The sequence below is a fragment of the Oryctolagus cuniculus genome, chromosome 15, assembly GCF_051225735.1.
Source record: "Oryctolagus cuniculus isolate XC-2025 breed Fujian yellow rabbit chromosome 15, ASM5122573v1, whole genome shotgun sequence".
Lineage (NCBI taxonomy): Eukaryota > Metazoa > Chordata > Mammalia > Lagomorpha > Leporidae > Oryctolagus > Oryctolagus cuniculus.
In genome coordinates, this window is record NC_142881.1 from 75,722,049 (window position 1) to 75,746,521 (window position 24,473).

General features: G+C 47.8%; 1 protein-coding gene across 1 annotated transcript in view; it reads right to left on the reverse strand.

Moving 5' to 3' along the window:
* LOC149122076 (glutamate receptor ionotropic, delta-1-like) overlaps positions 1–24,473 on the reverse strand; it is a 298,789-nt gene that overhangs the window by 270,578 nt on the left and 3,738 nt on the right. The window contains exon 2 of the mRNA XM_089314126.1: positions 10,447–10,617. Within this exon, the coding sequence (XP_089170252.1) occupies positions 10,447–10,617 (171 nt within the window). The remainder of the gene's footprint in view (positions 1–10,446; positions 10,618–24,473) is intronic.

Genomic DNA, 24,473 nt, shown 5'->3' on the forward strand with positions numbered 1-24,473 from the left:
AGATATATAGATATGGGAGTAGGTGGGTGGATGGATGGATGGACGGATGGGTTGTTGATGGATATATGGGTGGATGGATGGATGGACAGATGGATGGTCTGACCTCCTGCTTAGAAGACACACACTAACTGTATTTCACAACAACAAAAATATACAAAACAGACAGGAAGAAGAAAAGATTGACTGCCTCCAACTTTGACTTGGGTGGAAGACTCCTTTTCCGAAACAGCAATTAGCTTCTCATCAGAGCCTACTTGAAAAGCCTTCTAGCTCCTCATTGGAACTTTTTCTATCTACTCTACTCACCCCTTCTCCTTCTCCTTCTCCTTCTCCTTCTCCTTCTCCTTCTCCTTCTCCTGGTAATACACTGTCTCCATATTTGTCCCTGCCTTGGGCAGAAGCTAAGAGTCAGTGTTGATCTGTGGATCTGCCTTTGGCCCCCAACCTCAGCATCATCACTTAGGTAACCTACTTTGTGCATTCTGACTTTGGCTTATGGTTCACTGGTGGAGATGCAGCAGGTGGGGATGGCATTGCCTTCACAATCCGGTTGTCTGGGGAAAAGCTGCCATGGGGATGAGATCAAGAGAAGATGGGAGAATGGCTCTCTAGACTCTCTCCATAGCCTGGTAAACTTAAGGCTTTCCTTAGGGCAGGTGGATGAATACAGCGTCAGAGCTTGGTCATACCAAGCCCCCAAGACAGTAGGGGTGGTCTTGAAGGAGAGAGGGCCCCAGCTGCAAGAATACTCACTCATCACCTGTCACAAAGAGTCAACAGCTTAGGCTGGGGTCATGGACCACAGGGAGAGAAAGGAGCCTGGCCTGAAGGAGTCTTGCCTCCCTCCTTCCCATCTCAGATAAGACACAGCATATAACTCATGAGCAAAGATCAGCCAGACAGGGCAGATACTGTCTAGTTAAACCTCAGCCCATGAAAATGAGAGCCAGGGATAGGACCACCTGGGAACAGTGCTGCACAAAGTGAGAGGAGGGAAAAGTGCCTCTTCCCAGGTCAGAGTCAAGTTGAAAAACAAAAGAGAAGTCAAAGTGTCAAGGCCAAGGGCTTTGACTGCAAAGCAAGACTTAGAACCAAGTCAGAGACACCAGGAGTGAAGTCAGGGGAAGAGGAAAGGGGCAGGGGTCTTCCTGGGAGCCTGTGGGCTCTGTGCTAAGTGAGGAGAGAGCTGGCTGGTTCACTTGGCCACTCCAGAGACATATGCCAGCTTGTAAGTCCAGTTCCCCTCTCACTCTTTATGATACAGTATGACTCACACTGCCATACATGCAGCATAGGAGGGTGGCCCAAGAGCTTTGCCAGCCTTGCTCCCTGGAGGACCCCCAGTGCATGGATACAGCACACACTGAGTCAGTGTTCACTGAATGGGTGAGTTATATCTCCTGCGCCTACTTGTTTAGTGACCCTGAGCAAGCCATTGAAGACTCTCAGACTTATCACAGCAAAACACAGTGTGACCAGGGCCCTGGGAAGGCGCAGACAGCAGCCCTGGTTTACTGCCCCTGTGAATTGCAAATGACATATTGTCATTTTTGGAGAGAGCAGAGCTAGAAAGGAATGCAAAGGGCAAACAACAGACCTAAGCGGCCCCTGACTTCAGAGTGGGTGAGCCGAGGGCTTATCGGGGAAGTCCGCATGGGTGAGGCACACAGAATGTGGAGTTACTGGGAAGATGAACTCAGATTTGGCAACAAGATCTTCTCCCTCTTTCAAAGTGTGCAGGAGTCATGTCTGGATTCTGCAGCTTGTGGATCAGAAGGCTGACAAAGAAGCCATGCTAAGCACTAATCCCCAACTCTATGTGCAGTCTGCTCACCTGGACACCTGGGCATGCGTCCCTGGCCCCCTCCCAGTCCCAGCACAAAGCCACAGCTGTCACTGGTCCCGGGTTTGTCAGGGCTGCACACCCTCAGGTGCCATGGGGCTGCCCTTTGATGGGAAGGTGATAGCACTCCCTGAGGCGTTCCACGGAACGGAACAATGGAGGCAGGTGCAGTGTGTATGTATCCAGGCTCCTGAGAGTGAGCTGCACGACCCACTGCACTCGAAGGGCTACTTGGCATAGTTGATTCTGCAATGAGACCACCCAGGTGTGCAGGGTAGGTGAGGAAGGCAGGCAGCACATGGTGAGGACAAGGGTCAGCCGTCACCCTGCACCTATAACTCTGTACATAGTCACCTGGACCTGTCCCCTGTACAGGCTCAGGGGTTACAGTCCTGGGGAAGTCCTTGGTGACCTCTTTAAATGATCACCTCCCACTGCCATAGCATGGTTCAGCATCCTCCTCTCTCCCTAGGGAATTGGTAACGGCCACTTCCCTTGCTCCCAGCCTCAGACCCTCCCTCTGCACCCTGCACAATCACCTTTCTCAGATGCACCTCCTGCCAGATCACAGCTCCTTTGATTTGCTTCCCAGCATTTCTTGCCTCTCGTCTCTTGGCTCAAGCACAGTGAACTCTGCCCCTGCTCCACCAGGCCTCTGGACTTTTGTATGTGCCATTCTCCCTAATCAGAACATGCTACAAAATGGAACTTCAAAGTCCCAATTTCAGAGCCCATGCTGTGGCATAGTGGGCTAAGCCTCCACCTTTGGCACCAGTATTTCATATGGGCACTGTCTGTGTCTCAGCTCCACTTCCGATCCAGCTCTCTGCTATGGTCTGAGAAGACAGTACAAGATGGCCCAAGTCCTTGGGCCCCTGCATCCACGTGGGAGACCCAGAAGAAGCTCCTGGCTCCTGGCTTTGGATCAGCTCAGCTCTGGCTGTTGTGGCCATCTGGGGAGTGAACTAGCAGATGGAAGACTTTTCTCCCTGTTTCTCTCTCTCTGTATCTCTACCTCTCAAATAAATAAAGTATTTTAAAAAGTCCCAATTTCAGGGGTAGAAATTTTGTGAAGCAGTTAATTTTCATTGGAGACCTGCATCACACACTGTCCTGGGTTCAAGTCCCAACTCCACTTCTGCTCTAGCCTTCTGCTAATGTGTACCCTAGGAGGTAGCACCTGGATTGAGCTCCAGGTTCCTGGCTTCAGCCTGGCCCAAACTGGGCTGTAATGCAAATTTGAAGAGTGAACCAACAAATGGAAAATGTCTGTATGTATGTTTCTGTGTATCTGTCTGACTTTCAAATAAATAAAAACAAATAACTATTTTTTTTAAAGTCCTAATGTTGAGGGGCTGGTGAGAATTAAGAGAACATTTGTGAATGATTTCACGTAAGAACTGGCATGAAGAAGTGATTAAATAAGTGGCTGTGGATTCATCAAGGTTGAATGACTAGTTCTACAGCTGTTCATAGGAGGACACACCCAGGTAAAGAGATGAGGAGGTATTTGCAAAGCAACATCCCTTCTAGAAGACAAGCGATGGCAGACAGAAGCTGACTTGGGAGCAACAGAGGAGCCGGATGCGCACACACACACACTCCGTGGGAGCTGTCCAGCTCCTCTCAGAAGCCAGCACTGTTTTAGCATGGGATGGGAGCGTCCAGCCGCACTGTCACTCCCTCACACAGAAGGCAGAGACTCAGCCAGGAAACAGGAAGCAGAGCATACATTTCTGAGAGGCAGAGGAGAGAACTAAGCCATGAGCACTTGTTGGGGGCTTGCAGCTCTTTGGAAACCCAGGAGACACAGCTGGCTGTTGGACAGAGACCAGTCACGGACATAAGCACCAGTGACAGGAAACCAGGTTGGGTTTTTTGAGTTTGAGCCAAAAATCCCATATCAATAACTATATTTTATTTAGGAGAACACCTTGTGTCAGCAAGAGCAAAAGAAAGATGGTTAAATTGATCTTTATGAGAAAATAAGAATTTAGAGTCAAGATGCAGAGGGAGCAGATGAGGATGGAGAAAGAAGCCAGCCAGGTGGAGAGGCAGGGAGCCCTGGGGCACAGGAGCAAGGCTCAGCAGCAGGGCTTGGTCCACAGAGACAGTCTGTGCAGCTAGGACCCCCACCACGCCCCTACCCCTGCCACCAGGGCTCCTGGCAGCTCTGAGACACAGAGGCCGACTCAGCTTGGGCCACTATAACAAAACACCACTGACCTAGTGACTTATAAACCGCAGGAGTTTACTCCTCATAGTTCTGGAGGCAGAAGGTGAGCACCCAGACAGGAGCAGGATCATTGTCTGATGAGAGCCCCTTTCCTTCCTGGATCGTGGATGGCTCCCTCTTGCTGGGTCTCCAAGCAGTGGAAGAGGAGGACTGTGGCCTCATCAGCCCCTCTGTGGGCCTTTGGCCCCTCCAGGAGGGCTCCCATCTTATCTCCGAATCACCCCTCCAATGTCCCACCTCCCAGTACCATCACCTTGAGAGTTAAGTTGCAGCTTATGACCCTAGGGAGGACACAGCCTTCAGAGCACAGCAGGTAATCTGTGCACGTGGGGATGGGGGTTTTGTTGATAGGATTTCCCATCTGGGCAGGTACAGGGCAGATGCTCTGGTCAGTCACTGAGTCCCCAGAAACAGAATCAGGACCAGGAATAAAAAATATGAGCCCCCATAAAATGGGCAGAGCTCCTGGGGACAGTGATTAGTTTCCAAGCCTATCCGGACATCAGCAGGCTGAGACCTCTGCGTGTCCCCACCAGACGGCAAAGGAGAGGTCTCCACAGTACAGCAGGGTGCATGGATGCGCAGCCAGGCTGTCAGCCTCCCAACACTCCCAGCATGCTTGTGGGCTCCAGGGTAAGTCTGAGACCTCAGCAAGCCTCACTAGATGCCATGCTCTGGGGCCCAGGGATTCTTGTGTACCTGCTGTATCAAGGTAAGGACAATTCTTGGGAAGATGAAGTAAGTGCGGGCCAGCATCAAAGCCTCAGGACCAGCTGCACCTTGCATCAGTCCATTGTCTTCCCCTGCACTGAAGCCGGTGATGCGGGAAACTGTCTCACTGAGAAAGGCCGCCTTTCCTTCGGGTTTCTGGACAGCCTGATTTCCCCCTCCCTCCATCATTAATCAAGCAAAGTGGCCTCTTCAGGGAGACATCACAGAGACAAACGGCAGGGACTGACCTCTGAGCAGACCCTCGGACCAGCTCTGGTCAGCCCCCAAAGTCAAACAAGCCGCTGACAGAGGGTCCAGCTAGGAGCACAAGCTGATGTCCAGATGCCACAGCTTGCGGAATCCATCCCCAGGCAAGAGTTCTCTGCCAAACTGCTGCTGGTCCACCTGTCCTGAGAGAGCGCACCATGGCCAGGCCTTGGGGAGGGAGCAGATGGTGGCAGAGGGCAAAGGGGTTAGAGGCCAGATCTGAGCAGTGAGTTTGCTGAGGGGAGAGGGGCACTGCCCAGACCAGAGGCTCTCTGGGCTCAGGCAGCCCCCTTGCAGCCTGCGTGGTGAGCAGGTGCACCCGAGGAGACCACCTGTGCAATTGTGTCTCTGACAAAAGCTTCCCTTTCTCCTAGCACCTGTATGGGTCTTAGGGGTTAAGGAAACTATTGAGAGTGACATGAACTCCAAGGTAGCTCTGTGTGAGCGAGGAAGCTGCAGCAGGAAGGCAACTGCTGACAGGTTGACATAAACCTTGCAGTCTGGGAAGAATACAGAAAGCCTGGAAGAAATCGTGATGTGTAGGGCAGGGAAGATGGGGCCTGCTTTAATGGAGTGAGCCTGAGGGAGGCGTGATTCAGCCAAGCCATTCAACAACTGTGAAATGCTCAGGGAGCACGTTAACCCACACAGCCTAACCCAGGCATCATCGGGCTCCACAGTGACCAGACAACAGGGCTTACATCATTGGCCTGTTATCCCCCCGGGGAGAGAACATCTGAATGCTGGTGGGGTGGCGGTGCAAGCAGGAGCCCTGAGGAACTCACTGGGCAATGCCATGTTCCAGAGACACAGTAGTAACAGATTCTCCAAGTGCAGCTGCCCCTGCCTGTGAAATCATAGCAAAGTCACAGGGTTCTCAGGGATCGGTTATCACTTTTATGACTCACTGAGTCAGACAAGCCCTAAACGGACTTGTCAAAAAAATTCAAGAATGAGAAATGCCCAGATCAGACAGTGCTGGATAGGGAAACATAAACAGCAGCACTGTGTGTTGGCAAATGCCAGACTTCTGGAGCTACTAGAAGCTACTTATTTAGGTATCTTTCTCTCGGCTAAACAGGGACCAAATTGATTTGCTGTAATAGTGCTTGGTTGGCTACAGAACACAGCAAGCCCTGACCACAGGCCTAATAGGGGAAGATGGAGTCTCCAAGGTCAACTCAGCAGCAAGGCAAGAGACGAATGCGCTCCCAAAAGTGCCCTGTTCTTGATGGTCTTCACAGAGAAGTATCATCCCAGGAGCAGCCATCCGGGAGAGGAGCTGAAGATGGACTAGAGAGCTCCATTTCCAACAGGATTTTCATTAATTTCATCAAGACAAAGTTAATAATCCATGACACAAATGTTTTTTTTTTTCCTTGAGTTGGTTGTTCTAAACATGTTAGAATCTTCTCGATAAATCTCACAGCTAGAGGCTAGTAGAAATTAGTTTGCATTCTACACTGTCACTAAGAAAGAAAGAAGTTGTAATAGTTTCCAGAGGAGACTTGAAGGGAATGGCTTGTAAATGAGACGAATCTACAAGCTGCCCAAGTCACTGCTGGGCAGGATGAGTAAATAAATCCACATTTCTTTTCCAGTGCACTCCCTACACTGAAGACAATGCAACAAATGGAGAGAAATTTCTTTTAAAAAGTGTTTGGCTTACATATAAAGAGGCTCCTAGGGACTGTTAATTTGGCCAAGAATTATTTTATTTTTTTCCTTACGTTTTATTTATTGATTTGAAAGGTAGGGTTAAAGATTGAGAGAGAGAGAGAGAGAGAGAAATAGAGATTGTCCATCTGCTGGTTCACTCCCTAAATGACCACAATGGCCAGGGCTGGGCAAAGCTAAAGGCAGGAGCCTGGGATTCCATCTGGGCATCCAAGGTGGATGGCAGGAGCCCATGTACTTGGGCCATCATCAACTGCTTTCCCAAGGATGTTAGCAAGGAGCTGAGTTGGAAGTGGAGCAGCTGAGACTCAAACCAGTGCTCACAGGGGATGCCAGCGTTGCAGGTGGTCACTTAACATGCTGTACCTCAGTGCTGGCCCCAAGACCTGCATTCTTTTTTGTTGTTGTTGTTTAAAGGTTTATTTAGAGTTACAGGGGTGAAAACATGGTGAGAGAGAGAACTTCCATCCACTGGTTCACTCCCCAAATGGCCACAGTGAAGCCAGGATTAGGAGCTTCATTTATGTGTCCCATGTGGGTGCAGGGGACAAATTAAATAAATAATTTTTAAAAAACTACATTTAGGAAGAGAGATCGACCATATCATACCAGAAAGAGAAACAGAGGCCATGAAAAGGTTGAGCCTTTTTGTGGAAACCCTGAACACCACCTCCTACCCTCTCAGTGACAGTGATGTGAGGCTGTTAATAGCCCAGCCCTGTTCTGAGTCTTTTCTTATAGTCTCCCAGTTAATTATCATTAGGACTCTAGAGGGTTGGAAATATTCTAATCCCCAACTCACAGCGGAGGAAACTGGGGCACCAAATGGCAAATAAGTACCAGTAATAATTCAAGAACTGGTTAGTAACTAGAGTTCCTGGGATCTGAACCCAGGTGAGCTGGCACCTGCTCTGCTGCTGTTGCCTATGCTATCTCTGCAAGATCTCTACAGTGTTGCTCTTACACCTTGCTCCTCAGGTAGGGCCTGGGTCCCAGCAGGAACAGACAGAGGTAGGGTGTGTCCCAGGGTTGCTAGGTCCAATGTTGTGTTTGCCTTATTTGGTGGTATCTAGCTGTACCGCTCAACCGTGCCTTTGTTTATCCTCTTAAGTAACCGGTGGGTGGATGTCCTCAGCCAGACTCCCTCACTCTGCCATCCTGTCTCAGCCTCCAACAGGCAGCCTCTTTGCATCCTGCAGGTTGGATGTGCCATCAAAAATCCCACCCGGGTCCTTTAGTCCACAGCACAGTCTCAGCCACAGACCTGGACGAGAAGCACCTGCTCTTTCCCCAACCCGAGCAGGTGCAACCCCATTTTGGGCAGTGGAAAGCATCCCGTTCTTTGTTAAGTAGACGGAGTGCAGTGTGACAAAGCAGGGGTGGGAGAAATGAACTGGAGATGTGAGGCTGGGCAGAGGCAAGGAGGACACGTTTGTGCACACGACTGGAGCCCTTCAAGGTGGGAGAGCCGGGGAGCCCTCCTAGGGCGTGCAAGCCCCACAGGGGGACACCTCTCTCTGTCTGAACCTGTGAAGAGATTGCCCTTGTCCTGTGCTGGATGGGATCAGGCACAGGCCACTGGACCCTGCTATCTAACTCTACTTCAGTCCATGTGGAGAGTGAGTGTGACACCTACAGAGAGGTTTATGTAGCCCTTACTGCTTCTTCCAGACACCTGAAAGGATGATGACAGAACAGGCAAGCAGCATCCATAAATGTAAAACCACATGAAGAGCTTTTCACTCTGATGGGGCTGTATTGTGGTGCTGTGGGTTAAGCTGCCATTCGCAACACTGGCATCCCATATTGGAGTTCCAGTTCGAGCTCCAACTGCTAATGCACCTGGGAAAGCAGCAGAAGATGAACAAAGTACTTGAACCCCTACCACCCAATGTGGGAGGCCCAGAGGGAATGCCAACCTCCTGGCTTTGGCCTAGCCTAGCCCTGGCCATTGAGGCCCTGTGGGAAATGAACCAGCAGGTGGAAGATCTCTCTCTCTCTCCCCTGCCCCTTTCAAATAAATAAATAAATCTTTGAGAGAGATCTCTACTCTAACCCAGTTACCTGGGGCTCTCAAGTCCATGGTCTACAAAGGCTTTCACAATACTCTCTTGGTCAACCCCCACCACATTAGAAAAAACCCAAGGGGCTGGCACTGTGGTGTAGTGGGTAAAGCTGCTGCCTATAGTGTAGGCATCCCATATGGGTACTGGATCACGTCCACACCACTCCACTTCTGATCCAGGTTCCTGCTAATGCACCTGTAAAAGCAGCGGAAGATGGCCCAAGTCCTTGGGCCTCTGGCACCATGTGCGAGACCTGGAAGAAGCTCCTGGCTCCTGGCTTTGGTCTGGCCCAGCCCTTGGCCACTGTGGCCATTTGGGGAGTGAACCAGCAGATGGAAGCTATATCTCTGTAACTCAAATAAATAAATAAAATACACTTTAAAATAAATAAAATATACCATTTAAATAAATAAAACACACCTTTAAAAAATCCCCAGACATCTAATGAGCTCCTTGGGCACTTGGAGAATGGGGTCACTCCAGCTGAATTCATGTCTTCTGTTTCCCAACCACAAAGATGACACATCTCATGTTCACTCTGTGGATTATTTCCTCTTCTACCCCCAAATACAAGAGCCTAGAACAGATTCAGTGCTTTGGGCTTTGGCACACAACGCAGGTCCATGGCCCACTTGAGACTCCAGCAGAGCCCCTCTCCAACACACAGCCCTTGACAGAGCCACGTCCAGTTGTCTCTGGGTGAGGCCAGCCCTCAAGCAGTGGACACAGTCGCCTCCATCCTGAAACTCTGCTTCCCACTGCTCGTGCCTGTCTGGGTAAAGAAGGCAAGACTGGCTTCCAGTGCTGAGAGGCGAGCTGATGGCACACAGACTTCCAGGCAATTTCCACAACCCCCAGTGGGAGAAGAGACCTCCTGTCTTGTGGCTCTCACAGGGCATCAACCACAGTTTTCTTGTGCACAACAGCAAGTGGCAAAGTGCATTCATGGCAGCCTGGGGGCTGGGGTGGGGGCACTCTCTGTCCTGTCTCCTTGTCGCCCACAAGCATCTGGAGAGAAAACCATGCCGTAGGAAAGGTACGGAGCTCCTCATTCTATTCTAAGGTCCCACGACCACCTAACGCAAAGTGCAATACACCATGGCATGGCTGAAGGGATGACTTTGTGCCTCTCACCTTGGAAGGGAAGGGAAAGTGAGCGGGTCACGGCCCTGCACCCTTGCCCCTCTTTACTCAGCTGGGAATACAATGTGCAACCAAAGTGCTGGAGAAGTTCTGAGATGTTTTGCAAGAGCCGTGTCTGTGCCAGTGGCTTCTTACCCAAAAAGGCTTTCAACAGGCTTAAAATGATGTCTTCCTAAAGGGAGACTCCAGCCCCAGGCCAGCCAGATGAAGCCATCTCCACAAACCTGCAGCCTAAGACTGAAATCTCCTTGTGCAGTAGCACGTCACTGTTAACTACCACAGGCACCTGGGGACTTAACATGGCCTGCCTGCTGGCAACAGGCAAAACTGCCTGTCAGGGCCACTCAGAGGCACTGCCTGGGCAACTGGTTTCCTCTTCAGCAAGGGACACAGTTGTAGGAATCAAAGTAGGTGGGCAACAGCACTCTGCAGGTACCCAAGGGTGCGGCTCAGAGTTTGTCCCCCTCTGTGGCTGTCCATGGTCCTGGAGGCTGAACACTGACCTGAAGCATCTGCAGGTAGCCTTCTTGGGGGTCGCAGAGCAGGGAGGAGATGCGGTGATTGTTCCTCATACACTTCTGGTTGTCCTTCACGGACGGGAAGATCTGCCGGACCACGGTCATCCTGCCGAGGGCACTGTGGACCAGATCCAGGATCTCGGGGTCGCTGATTTCCTGGGAAGAAAACCAGATCGTGCTTACCAGCAACCCACACACGGTTCCTGCAGAAGGTCTACCAGGAAGCATGGAGGCTAACACATCCTCAAGAGCTCAGGCCAGGGAGGTGAAAGGACTGGGCCCGGGCCACACAGCTCTTTAGTTGCTTGTTCACAGATAATACTGAGATACAACGAGATGGTTCAACATTTTCCCTAAAGGCCAGCAAGAGATGAGCAAGGTTTCCACGGGGTCAAGCTTTTAGAAACCCACGCTGCCAAACGGCACGGCAGGCATCAGCCCACACCGAGGAGAAATTTCTCACTGGGAGTCATCGATCTTATGCATGCAGGGAAAGCCGGGATTTACCAACACAGCTGCTCAAAATGCAGTGAGTTTCCTGGAATTCTTTACTAATGACATTCACGTTATACAAGTATTTGCGTTCAAATTCTGAAAACATATCTGTTCATGCACTCGGCCTCTATTCCACAGGCTCTGGCCCACATCACCTGTGACACTTGTTCTGTTCTGAGCACCAGGGATAAAGCTGGGCGGGAGTTGGTGCTAATCCCATCCTGCGGGTTTCCTGGTCTTTGTGGGATGACATAGGAGGCGGTTTCAAACGTTTGTAGAAAAGGGAGATTAATGGATATGTTTGTTTAGGGAGAAAAAATTCTGAAATCCATGCACAGTTTTTTTTCATAAAATGCATTTGTATGAACTTTTGGAAGAACCCCCCCCCCCCCCACACACACACAGATTCCACAATTTCTGCACCAAAATAAATGTGTCCTCTAAGTCTATTTTCTGTGAACATTTTGAAGTCCCCTAGTATGCCGAGTGTCCCAGGGTAAGGAAACCCATTGTGTTTTCCCTGTTAGCTCCTGCACCAGGTTCCTCTCCTACAATATCTCATTAGTGCTCACAACCACCTCGGGGATTCTATTAGGCAGATCCTGTTATTATCCCATTTGAAATGAGCAGCCTCAAGCACAGGACTAGCACAGGGAGCTCCTTCCAGGAATCATCACCTACACTGCACCAGAGGCTGGGGATGAACTTGGCAGCAAACTGCATGGACACGTGTATATAGGGAGGGCACTGCAGTGGAGGAGTGGGTGCAGCCACAGGAGACAGGGGTACAGAAGCCACCCAGGGCAAGGGCAGGGTCGCTGGCCCTCTGGAGAGGATGTGGAAGCAGTAGCTGTCAGAGAGGAGGCTGGAGCTGTGTGAGGGCACATGAGGCTTCAGGGGGTCAGTTAAAGACCCACTCTGAGGGTGATCAGAAGCTCTTGAAAGGTTCAGACACAAATGAGCTGCAATCAGATCTATATTTAACTTCTGGCTGTTGGATAGAGGATTAGAAAGGAACAAAAGTGGAGGAGGTGAGAGCAGGAAGGAGAGCTGGTGCAACATAGGCACTATGAAAAATGGAGACGAATCATAAGCCAAGAGTTCCAGCAGTGGGAGAGAGGGCTAATCAGGCTAAGGAAAGCTCAGGCTCACTGTCTCTTACAAGTGATTGAGTCGGTGGTTGGTTGCAAGTCAAGATTTTAACTCTAAATCACTATGTCTTAAAATAGGTCTCAAATCTTTCTCCTTGTAGATGACCCATTCTAGCTTTGAGACCTTATGATGGTGTAAATGGAGCTAATGAGGTTAGAAATTAAGGTTTTGAAATCATTTAAAGAACACAACACTTTCAGAGGTAGGAAGGGAAACAATGTATTTCAGAAGCGGATATGTGTGTGTGAAGCCTAGTCAGTCAAAACCACAGATGCAACTGGGAGACCGTAAAAATCCAAGAACCGTGTCCTTTTAGCATGATCAATAGTTCCCAGGTGCACTGAATTGCAGGGATCGCTAAAGAATTAAAGTGCAATTACACTCTGGATGTAGGCATCATGAAAGTTTGCACTTCAAAGTGTTCTGTTTAATGCAGATGATCTTGCAGGATTGCAACCCATGGGCAATCGAAGAAACTGGAAAATGTTCACGTCTCAGGACCATCAGCTGGGATGGGTCCAGACTGCAGTGGGCACCGGTTGGTGACCAAGGTCCTACTTGGAGCACAGGACGTAGGATGAGAGCAATCACACCTTAACCTAAGAGGGAGCAGGAGTACAGGAAAGCCCAATGAGCCACCTGATTAGCTTTACCTTGCAGAAGGAAGACAAAGGATTGGAAGAGGAAACTTTGTCTAGAAAAAGCATGAGGTTGTGATTCTTTGGGATTATGCAAAAGCGGATGACTGAGAGCCAGAAAGGAAAGGAAAGGGTGTGCTCCGGCGGCATCCTGTCGTCCTCAAGTTCTCTTGCTTTCAGAGGCACTGTTCAAGGTCATTGTCCTAGAAGTCCCTCTATTAGGTCTCCCCCACTTCAATTTCCTGGAAGGAGTGTCAGCAGCACTGAGCTCTCCCCAGTGTACCTCCAAATACCTGGGAATCCGATTCCCAGGAAATCCATTAGAGAGCTGATCTACAAGTGTCACACAGTCCCTTTCTCTAAGCATGACCATCCCCTTCCCTGGCAGCCTGCAGCAACACCTGCGGGGAGCGGCTGAGTGAGCCAAGGGCAGCCACAGCACTGAGGGCACTCGGGGCCTGCCCCCAGCGGTCCCCATCTGCAGACTGCTCCTTTTCCATTCTGTCTGCCCAGGACTCCGTGAGGACTTGGCACAGCCCTCTGCCAGCCCATTAGCTGCCATATGCCCTCCTCACAGGGAGGCTCTGCTGCAACATTGTAGACCTTCCTGTCTTCCTGGCCTGGGACTCATCCGGCCACTCTGGGTCAGAGCACGTACACTGCCTGCCGATGCACTCCCACCCACCTATCCACACTCCTGGCACGATCCTCGTGTCCAATGCAGGGGCATCTGCCATCGGTGTCTAAGAGTTCACAGAAGCAACTTTCCCGAATCCTTGGGGGTAACAAAAAGGGACCCCTCTTCTCCTTGCCCTAATTCTGAACCTGGATAATCAGTTTTAGCAGTGGCATGCCAGGCCCTGCTCCTGTCCTGTTGGCCCTCCTGGGTCTCTTCAATAGCACAAGGATGTGTATACAGGCAGGTGCTCACTCCCTGCACTCTGCTGTCAGAAACCACTTGGCAGATTTACTCCAGGTCAGCCTCCAGACCACCCATGAGAGACCCCAGTGTCTGGACCTTCCTATGCGAACAGACAACTGTAATAATAAGCAGCCAATTTAAACATCTGTTTGAAGAATGAACTTTCCCTTTGTCCCAACTGAACACTTCTTCCAGGTAGTACTCTTGATGGACAGAAGGAAAAAACAAATACCTCAGACCACATGTCACTGGAGTGTGCAAGCTCCAACTTAGGAACCTTTCTTACTTTGTTACTTTTTAAGTTAATATTGTGAAATATATCTCATGCACAAATGTTACAAACATTAGATATGAAGAATAAAGTGATTTTGATGCGCCTTTTATCAAACTAAGAAATAAAATGCTACCCACATCTAGGTTGGAAGTCTCCCTGTCCAATGTTTACTCCCTACTCACCAGAAGTGATCTGTCATGCTATGATTTATGCATGTAACACAAATAGCATATTGCTTAGTCTTGCATGTTTTGTGTATGCTAAGCTCCATGCATTCCTACTACAATTGTGTCTTAACATAGTGGTCCTCAAACTGTGTGTATCAGAATCTCTTGGGGAACTTGAGAAAATTAGAGATCAAGTCCTGTTCCATTTCACCAAGCAGAGACTGTTCTTAAACTCCCCAGATAATCCCAATACTCAACAATGCTGAAAACACTGATTTAACACCAAGTTTTTATGATTTATGCATAGTGTTGGGTGCAGCTCTAGCTTATTGATTTGCAAAGTTGTACACCACAACTTTGTATTAGATGACCAGTGCCACAATTGATTTGATCACCATTTGGATGCTTTGTTTGATTGCTACTGCAAAGTTTCTTTCTTGTATATGTGTCATGGTGTTCTTTCATAAGAACTTTTCTAGAGTGTACATCTAGAATTAGGATTCTTTGAAAAGAGAATGTACAGATGCCCAATTATAAATAATGCCAAATTTGCAAAGAAATTAGGCCAACTTGCATGGTAGACATTTCTGATCTTCTGTCTCCCTGCCTACAACTGATGACTTCCTAAAATCTGCCAGTCTGATGAGTATGAACTGGAACATTGTTAGGTTTTACTTCTTTGCTTCTCTAATTTTTCACAGAGTTGAGTATCTTTCATATATTTATGCATCATTTATATTTCCTTTACTGAACTTACGTTTGTAGTTCATTTCCATTGGGTTGGGTCTCTTGCATACTGATTTGTGGGATTTTTCTTTTTATTCCAAATACTAAGTCTTTGCCACCATCTCCAGGCACTGGAATGGGTGGCAGAAATGGCCTGGAGACCATCTCACTTGGCTCACTCTTCATAGAGAGGCTTGCTTTGCAGTTCCTTTGCAGGACAACGTCAGGTGCATTCGTGTCATGGGAGGGTGTCTGTGCTCTATTTTTAGGTCAATTACAGAAGGACTATGTCTATTTCTCCTTGTATTTTGCCTATATTTTCTTTATGTATCTCGAGGGTTTTTAAAATTAATTGCACACAATCTTAGAATTAGCTCCTTGCCCAAATGAACCTTTTATCATTCTGCAGGTAATCTCTCAATTTCTAGTAATCCATGTAGTAATCCATTTCTAGTCTATTATGTCTGATATTATACCAACTTTATTTTGATTAATTTCTTTCCATTTTCCCCATCTCTTTGCTGTCAGTCTTTCTCCAAATTGGGACTGCTAAAAACAAAATATACTAAATAATTTTATATCTATATTTGATGCTTTAGAAGAAATAGCAATCTATTTCTATTGATTATAATAATTTACATAATTAACGGGATCTTTACCACATTATTTACATTACATATTTTGCTGTTTTTTCCTTCTTCCTTTTTCATTTTCCCCTTGGAATGAATTTTTCCCATTTTAACTTTTACCCTCCTTCAGAAGTTACATTCTCTAGGTTTTCCTTTCACTGATTATCCTAGATATCTTAATATCTGGTGTGATGGCTGAATACTGCCTCCAAAGATATTCCAGGCCTTATTCTAGAGGCAATGAGTATTATATTACACAACAAGCAACAAAGTTTCAAGTTAATCAATGTGTTCACTCTTCTGCAATGTTTTCTCCCAATCACCATCATCCCAACTATTGATGCACCAACAGCACATAGCACATAGCACTTTATTTCCTTTGGCCTCCTATTATGCATTATTTCCATTGTTTAGTTAATTTTATCAATTCAACCAATATTTGTCAATGTATTGGTCAGATTTTTTTTTTCTGGAACTCAAACCTTGCATCTGGGGCCACTGTCCTTCTCCCAGAGGTCTGTTGATGACAAACATGGTTTTGTTTCCAGAGAATGTCTTGATTTAGTCTTATTCTCAAAAGCCACAATTATAAGTTGAGTACTATGCTCTCTTTAGCACATGGAAAGTAGCAGGACACAGTCTTCAGGCTCCTACTGTTGTCCAGTGTTCTAGTTTCCTACGGTTGTAATAAAAAATTATCACAAAGTTAGAGGCTTAGGATAACAGTTTTATTCTGTTACATTTCTGCAGGTCAGAAGTCCAAAGTCAGTCTTGCTGGATTGCAGTTAGGGTGTTGAGAAAGACGCAGTTCCTGAACCATTCCCTACCTCTTCCAACATCTGCTGGCTGCTGTAGTCCCTGGCAGTGGGCATCACTCCAACCTCTGCCTTCAAGTTGCATCACCATTTGCTCCTTTGTGTAGTCACACCTTCCTCTGCTCTTCCTTATGAAGATGCTTGTCATCCAGATCATCTAACGTAGTCTCTCATCTCAAGATTATTAACTTCATGGCACCTGCAAAATCCCTTTGGCAGTGTAATGGAGCACTCATCAGTTCCAGGATTAGGCCTGAGATATCTTTAGAGGCCATTATTCAACCAGCACATCCAGATATTAGAAATCCTTCAACTGGGGCCAGCACTATGCTGTAGTAGGTTAAGCTTCCGCCTGCAATGCCAGCATCCCCTATTGATGCCAATTTGAGTCCCGGCTGCTCCACTTCTGATCCAGCTCTCTGATAATGGCCTGGAAAGCAATGGGAGATGGCCCAAGTGCCTGGAGTCCTGCACTCACATGGGAGACCCAGAAGAAGCTCCTGGCTCCTGGTTTTGGATCAGCCCCACTCTGGCTATTCAGGCCATCAGGGGAGTGAAACAGAGATGGAAGATCTTCCCCGCCCCCCACGTGTGTGTGTGTAACTCTGCCTCTCAAATAAATCTTAAAAAAAAGAAAAACCTTTATGTGTTATTCCTCTGTAGATGGTCTAGCCTTTCTCTGATGTACTATAGGTTTTTCTTTGTCTCTGGTCTTCCTTCCTCCCTTCCCTGCTCCCTTCCCTCCTTCCCTCATTTTCCTTAAAACTTCCATGAGCATTCTCTGAAATCTCAGTTGCATTCACTCTACTTCATTGACTCTTCAAGCTTAATTCCACCATCTCCCTTTAGTTGCTGTAAATTAAGTTCTCCATTTAGGCTTTTAGACACCACAGGTGGTGTAAAGTAGGGGCACAAACCTACATCAAGTTTATCAGTTCTGAAGAAAATCCTCCCCACCATGCAACTCCGAAGTCAACATAGGAAACTCTCCTTGCTTCACCTTTTGCATAGTATATTCACTTCTCATTAATCCATACATGGAGGATGCAAGTTTCCAGCTTGAGGAAATTTCTCTTTGGTTCCACGTGTATTTAGTTTTTAGACTTAATCTCTTATTTCCTATTCCTCACTTAGATGTAGAATGAATATTCAAGTTTTCCACAGTTTGGCCAACACATTCAAGGTAGAAATTAGATTTGAAGCCTGCATATACTGAGAATATCTAAATTCATCATATATCTGGCCTCTCTGGATGTTACATTTGACAGCTTCTATTTTAAAAATTTTTTTAAAAATATGCCCACTTCTTTGGGTCCTTTCCCTTTGGGGAGTGCCATTCAGGCTTATTATTCTTTCACGAAGCATACTGCTAATCCTATTGTATGAAATTTGAGTTCTTTAGCCCATGACCCTGTTCTTTTTCTGGGACACACAGCCTGTCTCTGAAACCATTCCCAGTTGTCCTGGCTGTGGGACTGATGAACCTTAGGTGTCACATTCCACTTAGATTGACCTCCTGTAAATGTTTTCTCCTATGTTCACTGGTGTTAACAATAGAAATAGGGCTTTGTATGAAAGGCCCAAGAGAAGCATGAGTCACCTCCTCCACTGGGCCAGATGCAAACTGTACTCTTGGATCATCTCACTGCTGTGGATGGCAGAAGGCAAATATTCTGCAAATTCCACCCCATTTTGTTGTTGCTTTAGAAATCTGCCCCCATGAACTTCTGTTATCTTCCCCCTCCTACAATCTAGTAGGTTCCACCCAACAGTCCTGCTCACTCAAGACAGAATTCCACTGAGAGACAAAATTGTGGACCATTGCAAAGGAGTCACCTTTAGAAACAGTCAACACTGAGTAACTAGAGCACTTATTGACAATGGAATTGGAGTAGGCCAATGGCAAAATACCCACAGATCGCACTCCCTTTTCAATGCTGTAAGTATTTATCTGCAGTCAGCTAATAAGAATATTGTATCCACTAAAACAAGCAGGGAAGAAATGAGGGATGGGGTTTCCAGGTAACATCACATTCTTCTCACCATCATCAGAAAGAGTAAAAAAAGAAAAAGATTCGTTTGTGCCCTATAGCACACTTAAAGGAAGATGTCTATGAATACAATATAATGTGAGAAATCGCTTCATGCACGGAATAATAAAAACGCTCCCTGCCTCTAATTCTCACTAATACTGCACACCGAAGCTTAGAACATCTGCATTTTGAGTCAAATACGTTATTAGGAAATCTCTACAAGTCTCTACTTCACTGACAAAGGGTTAAGATCAAAGAAAACTGAGAATTACTCTAAAGAAAAGCCAACCCCCACCTTCTCCCAGAAGGCACATACTTAATTCACTGATGGCAAGCAAAATTGTGCTTCTATAGAGCACAGAAAGGGAAGAGAATGAGATCTGACTGCTGCTGTTCAGAGGGAAGGGAACATGGGACTGCAGCCAGCGTCTCTGGTTGACTTTAGCAGGGCTGGTGGCTGTCGTTAATGCAATGGCCACGAGCATGTGTGTACTCTCCCCTGGAGACAGCCCACAGGCTGTATCCAATTTTCAAAGAAGCCTTTAGACCAAAAAAGAAAAAAAAAATAGGCCATGAACAACTGATATGGAGGCTAGTAACGGTGTTTCAAGTGCTCCTTGTTGCTAACTAGAAGAATAAACACGATGACAGTGTCAGCAGGGTAACTGGGAGACACAGGAGTTTCGGCATCTGTCAGACTCCACTGTTCCTTTACTTCTACTCAGGTCTCCGATGTCATAACAAAAAAAACCAAAGAGACTCTGAGAAGCGACAGCATTTATACAATGGACTATTATGCAACTCTAAAACGTGACTGTATAAAACTGAAGCATTGCATTATTACCTGTACAAATGTGCATCACAGAGTGAGCAGAAACAGAAAAGACGGGTGGCACAGTGGTTAAGACGCCACTTTGGACACCAGCATCATGTACTGCACCACCAGGTTTCAGCTCCAGCTCTGCTTCTTATTCCAGTTTCCTGACAATGTGCACACTACGAGGCTCATGGAGTTGGGACCCTGACACCCACAGGGGATATCCAGATTGAGTTCTGAGCTCCTGGCTTTGTTGCGGCCCAGCCCTGGCTGTTGACAGCATTTGGGGAGTGAACCAGCAGCGATGGAAGATCTCTCTCTCTCTCTCTCTCTCTCTCTCTCTCTTTCTCTCTGCCTTTCAAATATAAATAAATAATCAAATACATAATTTTTAAAGCACATGAGATGAAATGCCTTATAAAATACAGTACATTTGCAGAGATGGGTTACCTTAACAAATGTTGAGATGTGATGGACACCTGCTGACTTCAGGAGAGCAGTGGCCACCAGGGGAACGGAGGGAGACAACCTGCCTGCCAGCCTCACCCCTCTTCTCCCATGCTGGCGTAGCCTCTGTGTGCCCTTCCCTCCAATACGGGCCTCCACGGGAGGCGACCCTAGACTCTGAATACGAGGTGCATCCTGCTTGGGACAGAGCCATCCTCTCTGGTCCTACTGCTTTAGGCAGTTTGGGGAGAGGCTGAGAATCCCTTTAACGGTTGAGATCTGAGAAGGCTCTCCTTGACAGACTCTGAGAAGATTTGCATATTCTTTTTCATTTATATATAAGATGTATTTGTTTGTTTGGAAGGCAGAGTTACAGAGAGAGAGGGAGAGTTGGAGAGACAGAGGTCTTCTAATCGCCAGTTTGGTTCACTCGCCAAACAGTCTCAACAGCTGGGGATTTATGGGCCAGGCTGAAGCCATCAGCCTCACCCAGGTCTCCCATGTGGGTGGCAGGGGCCCAAGCACTTGGGCCATCTTCTGCTGCTTACCCAGGTGCAGGGAGCTGGATCGGAAGCAGAGCAGCTGGGACTCCAATTGGTGCTTTGATATTGGATGTGGGTATTGCAGGCGGTGGCTTAACCAGCGTGCAACAGCACCAGTCTGGTTTGCTCATTCTTAACAACACCTCAAAGAGGCAGCACCCCTCTGCCCCTGGAGGTCTGAGTCATGGGCAGATTCCACTTGGGCAGGTCCCTGAAACTGCAGAGGGCAGGAGTGGTGAGCAAGCTACTTAGCGCCTGAGCCATACTTCCCTGAAGCCCCATAACCTATCTCTGTGCCTTCTCAAAGGTGAGATCATAAATTCTGAGACTGTTCAGGGGGATCTGATTCAGCAAATTCTCTTACTCTAGTCCAGAGTATCCTGACAGACACAGAATTAATGGGAGCTGTAACGGAACACCAAGGAGATCCTCATTGTACCTGCAATGGTCAATTTCTTAACATTTGAGGTCTTAAACACGGCACAGCTTGCAGGGTGGACATGTGGGTGCTGGTTTTATCACTCTCTGGGTCTTTAATGCTTCTTAGAAATATTTTGTTTAAAAAAACCACTGCAGAGGTCTCACTGCAAGCTGCATTGAGTAGCAAAGAGAAGAAATTTTTATGAGAAGAAAATTTTAAAATAGAAGTTATAATTATAAAGATCTATTTTTTCTAAATATAGATTTGGACAAAACGGATGCACAACTCATGCATAAATATGTTGTTTTCTGATCTTTAAGACTCCAGTAAAATTTCTCAGCCTTCTGATATCAGAGAGGATTTTATTAAACATTTATATACATCTCTAATTTTATATAAGGCTGTGTAATCACATTATTAGTCATTTCCTTTTATTCCTTGGAAGGACCTAGATCTATCAAACATCTGTGTGATATCAGCATGACTCCATCTCTAGAGAAATAATAAAGTTTATTTCCTTCCTAAAAAACCATGGTATCAGGCCGGCGCCGCGGCTCACTAGGCTAATCCTCCGCCTTGCGGCGCCGGCACACCGGGTTCTAGTCCCGGTCGGGGCACCGGATTCTGTCCCGGTTGCCCCTCTTCCAGGCCAGCCCTCTGCTGTGGCCAGGGAGTGCAGTGGAGGATGGCCCAGGTGCTTGGGCCCTGCACCCCATGGGAGACCAGGAAAAGCACCTGGCTCCTGGCTCCTGCCATCGGATCAGCGCGGTGCGCCGGCCGCATCGCGCTGGCCGCGGCGGCCATTGGAGGGTGAACCAACGGCAAAAGGAAGACCTTTCTCTCTGTCTCTCTCTCTCACTGTCCACTCTGCCTGTCAAAAAAAAAAAAAAAAAACAAACCATGGTATCAGTAATCTAAAGTTAATGATAGTAGCGAAACTTCAGACAAGGTTGGCTTGGGGAAGCTGAGAAAATAGAAGGATGCAATAAAATCGAGCTGGAAGCAGGACTCCCAGTAAGTCCACAGGGTTTTCACAATATCAGCAGCATTCTGGCCCCCACGGAGTGCTCAGGCCACAGTGGGCAAAGACTTGCAAGAGATGACGCTTGTCCCAGTGAGGGACAGAGGGTGGAAGGACACAGTCGAAGCCTGGACAGGTGATGGCGAGAGGCTGTCCTGACCAGAGATGTTGTACCCTGCCCCATGAGCTGTCCCTTAAGGCTCCCGGGATATGCATGGGTCTCTTCAAGTTACTTGGGACTTTCTTCTCTCCCCATGTGGGGGTCACGATGTGGCAGTACCAGCATCATCTGGGAGCTTGCTGGGGATAAACAATCTCCCCAGACCCACTGAATCAGAGTCTGTCCTGTAACAAGATTCCCGGGGAATGAAAGCCTTGGTCTAGGTAGTGACAAGAGCATAAGATGGAGAGCCAGAGGGATTTGGGTCCCACTGCTGTCTTCTCCCCTCCTGACTGTGTAACAGGGTACGGAATTTCTCTGAGTGTTGTCTGCCAATAGAATCCCAGTCCTTTCTGGCGGGGGTTCTGATATAACGCAGTGGCTTTAAATCAGTGGATACAATGGGTGGAGCAGAGTTTTGCAACAAGTGCCCCTTATCCTTGTCACTCAACAGCTTAAGCTCTTTCTACAGCCTTTGAAGGCAGCACTGACTTTGAAGGCTTTCTCTGCCCCTGCTGTCAGCAGCTGCTCCTGCAGCCTCCTCCACACCCCCCACCCTGAGGGATCCCAAGGATGATCACCCCAACCTGCATCATCCCCTTTCTGCTCCTCACCTCCAAGAGATCCCAGGAGCTTTCACTCTCTCTTCTTCTGCTGAGACGCCACACCAGGACTCAACCATAAATAAAATGGGACACTGTCAGGAAGCAGTGCAGCTTTCTTTATTTTTGTCAATGACACAGATGGATTCTGCTCACAGGATGGCCAGCATTCTGCCCGACCTTCAACCTGGTCTGCCCAGGCTACAGGTGACATAGCTTTCCCCATGCCACCTCGTGCATCAATATCCATTTCTACGACTTGGCCCTGGAAGGACCACCTACAGTGGCCAGCTCACCCCACCCACTAGACACTGGCACTTGGCCAAGGTCACAGGTGTCTCCCCAGGCTCTCTGCTCAGTTCTGGGTTTACCAGAAGGCTCTTCCAAAGAAAGCCACCAATGGCTCTTTTATTCCATTTTACTGAATTGCACTTGTGCATGGGTGCCTGTAAAAGTCCACAGAAAACGGGTGTGAAGAAGCAGCTCTGAACGGATGACACAAATTTTTTGCACTAAAAATAAACTTATCTTCCCCGTGAACTTTTGAAGTACCATCATAGTTCATCACATTTTATTCTATTTGATCTCAAGCCCAAGGTGGACACTTGCCCTCCAAGGAGCCAAGTGACCCATACAAGTCCCCAGCATTTCGTAAGAGCAGTCACTGAAGCTCCTGTGGCTGCCAGATTATTTGCAGATGGTGGACAGCCTTGGGGGCTGTCAGAGAGATTGATCCACCTTCTCTGAGTACTTTCTCTTTGCCTGTGGTTCTTATTATCTCCTTTGTCTCTCCCTCTTTCCCCTCCACCTTCTGTATTCCTCCTGCCTCCACCAGCTCAGCAGGGTCTCAGTCCTAACCTCCCCATCTCACTGTGGTTCCCCTTTATTCCAATGGACTCAGACTATGCAGATCAAAGCAATTCCCCAAGTTGCAACTTTGGAATTAAAAGAAAAATTCCAAAAATTTATTTTGCAATAGATTAAACTGAGAAATGAAGCTGAAGGATACCTTTTTTGGTGAAAAAAACCCTGAAATCTATGCAGTTTTTTCATAATATGCGATTTTCCACGAACTTGTTGAGCTGTCCACAGACAAGTGTAATTCAATGGGATCTCAAGCGCAGTGATGCTAATCTTGCATTCACTTTTTCAGGTGCAATATTCTGAACATATGTTCCAAGTTGGATCTGAAATATACACTTTTGCAGGTCTCTGTCTTGGTTTTAAAGCACTTAAAAAAAACTGGCTAAAGATAGCTTTGGGGCTAGCCCTGTAGCCTAGCAGGTAAAGTTGCTGCCTGCAATGCCAGCATCCATATGGGTACTGGTTCAAGACCTGGCTGCTCCACTTTCAATCCAGGTCTCTGCTGTGGGCTGGGAAAGCAGCAGAAGATGGCCCAAGTCCTTGGACCCCTGCACATGCGTGGGAGACCCGGAAGAAGTTCCTGGCTCCTGGCTTTGGTTTCGTACAGCTCTGGCCATTGAGACCATTTGGAGAGTGAACCAGCAGATGGAAAATCTCTCTCTCTCTCTCTCTCTCTCTACCTCTACCTCTCCTTCTATCTCTTTGTAACTCTGCCTTTCAAGGAAATAAATAAATCTTAAAAACAAAAAAGATAATTTTGCCTGGTGGTGGTGGAGGGGAGGCACAGGGCAAAGCCAGCCAGGGCATGGGAGGGCAGGATGTTCTCCAGGTGTCAGGACTCTGCTCCTGCAGGTAGAGAAGGAGCCCCTCCCTCAAGACCTCAGCACCCTCCCCAGGACTTGGGGCTCAAGAGTGCCACACATGGAAATTGCACTCGTTCACATCCCAAATCCGGATGGCTCCTCTGGTCCTTTATGGACAGCTCACCGTCTGGTTCAGTTCATGCAGTTCGGTGAATTCTCAGTGCTCCCTCCGCCTTGAACCAGAAGGAAACTGCAAGTGCAAATCCCTCTCCCCAGCTATGCTGGAGTGGAACCCAAACCCCCAAACCAGATCCTGGATGGGGCAGAGAGCATCTCTCCCTCTGCTGGCTCCCCAGGGCTGCACACTCTGCCTGGAAGAGCTCATGAGGAAGAAAGCAAGGAAGGGAGGAAAGAGCAGTGGAGGGAGAGCAGCAGGTCAGAGTCTCTCACACGGGGAGCCTCAAAAATTTTAATATTTAAAACT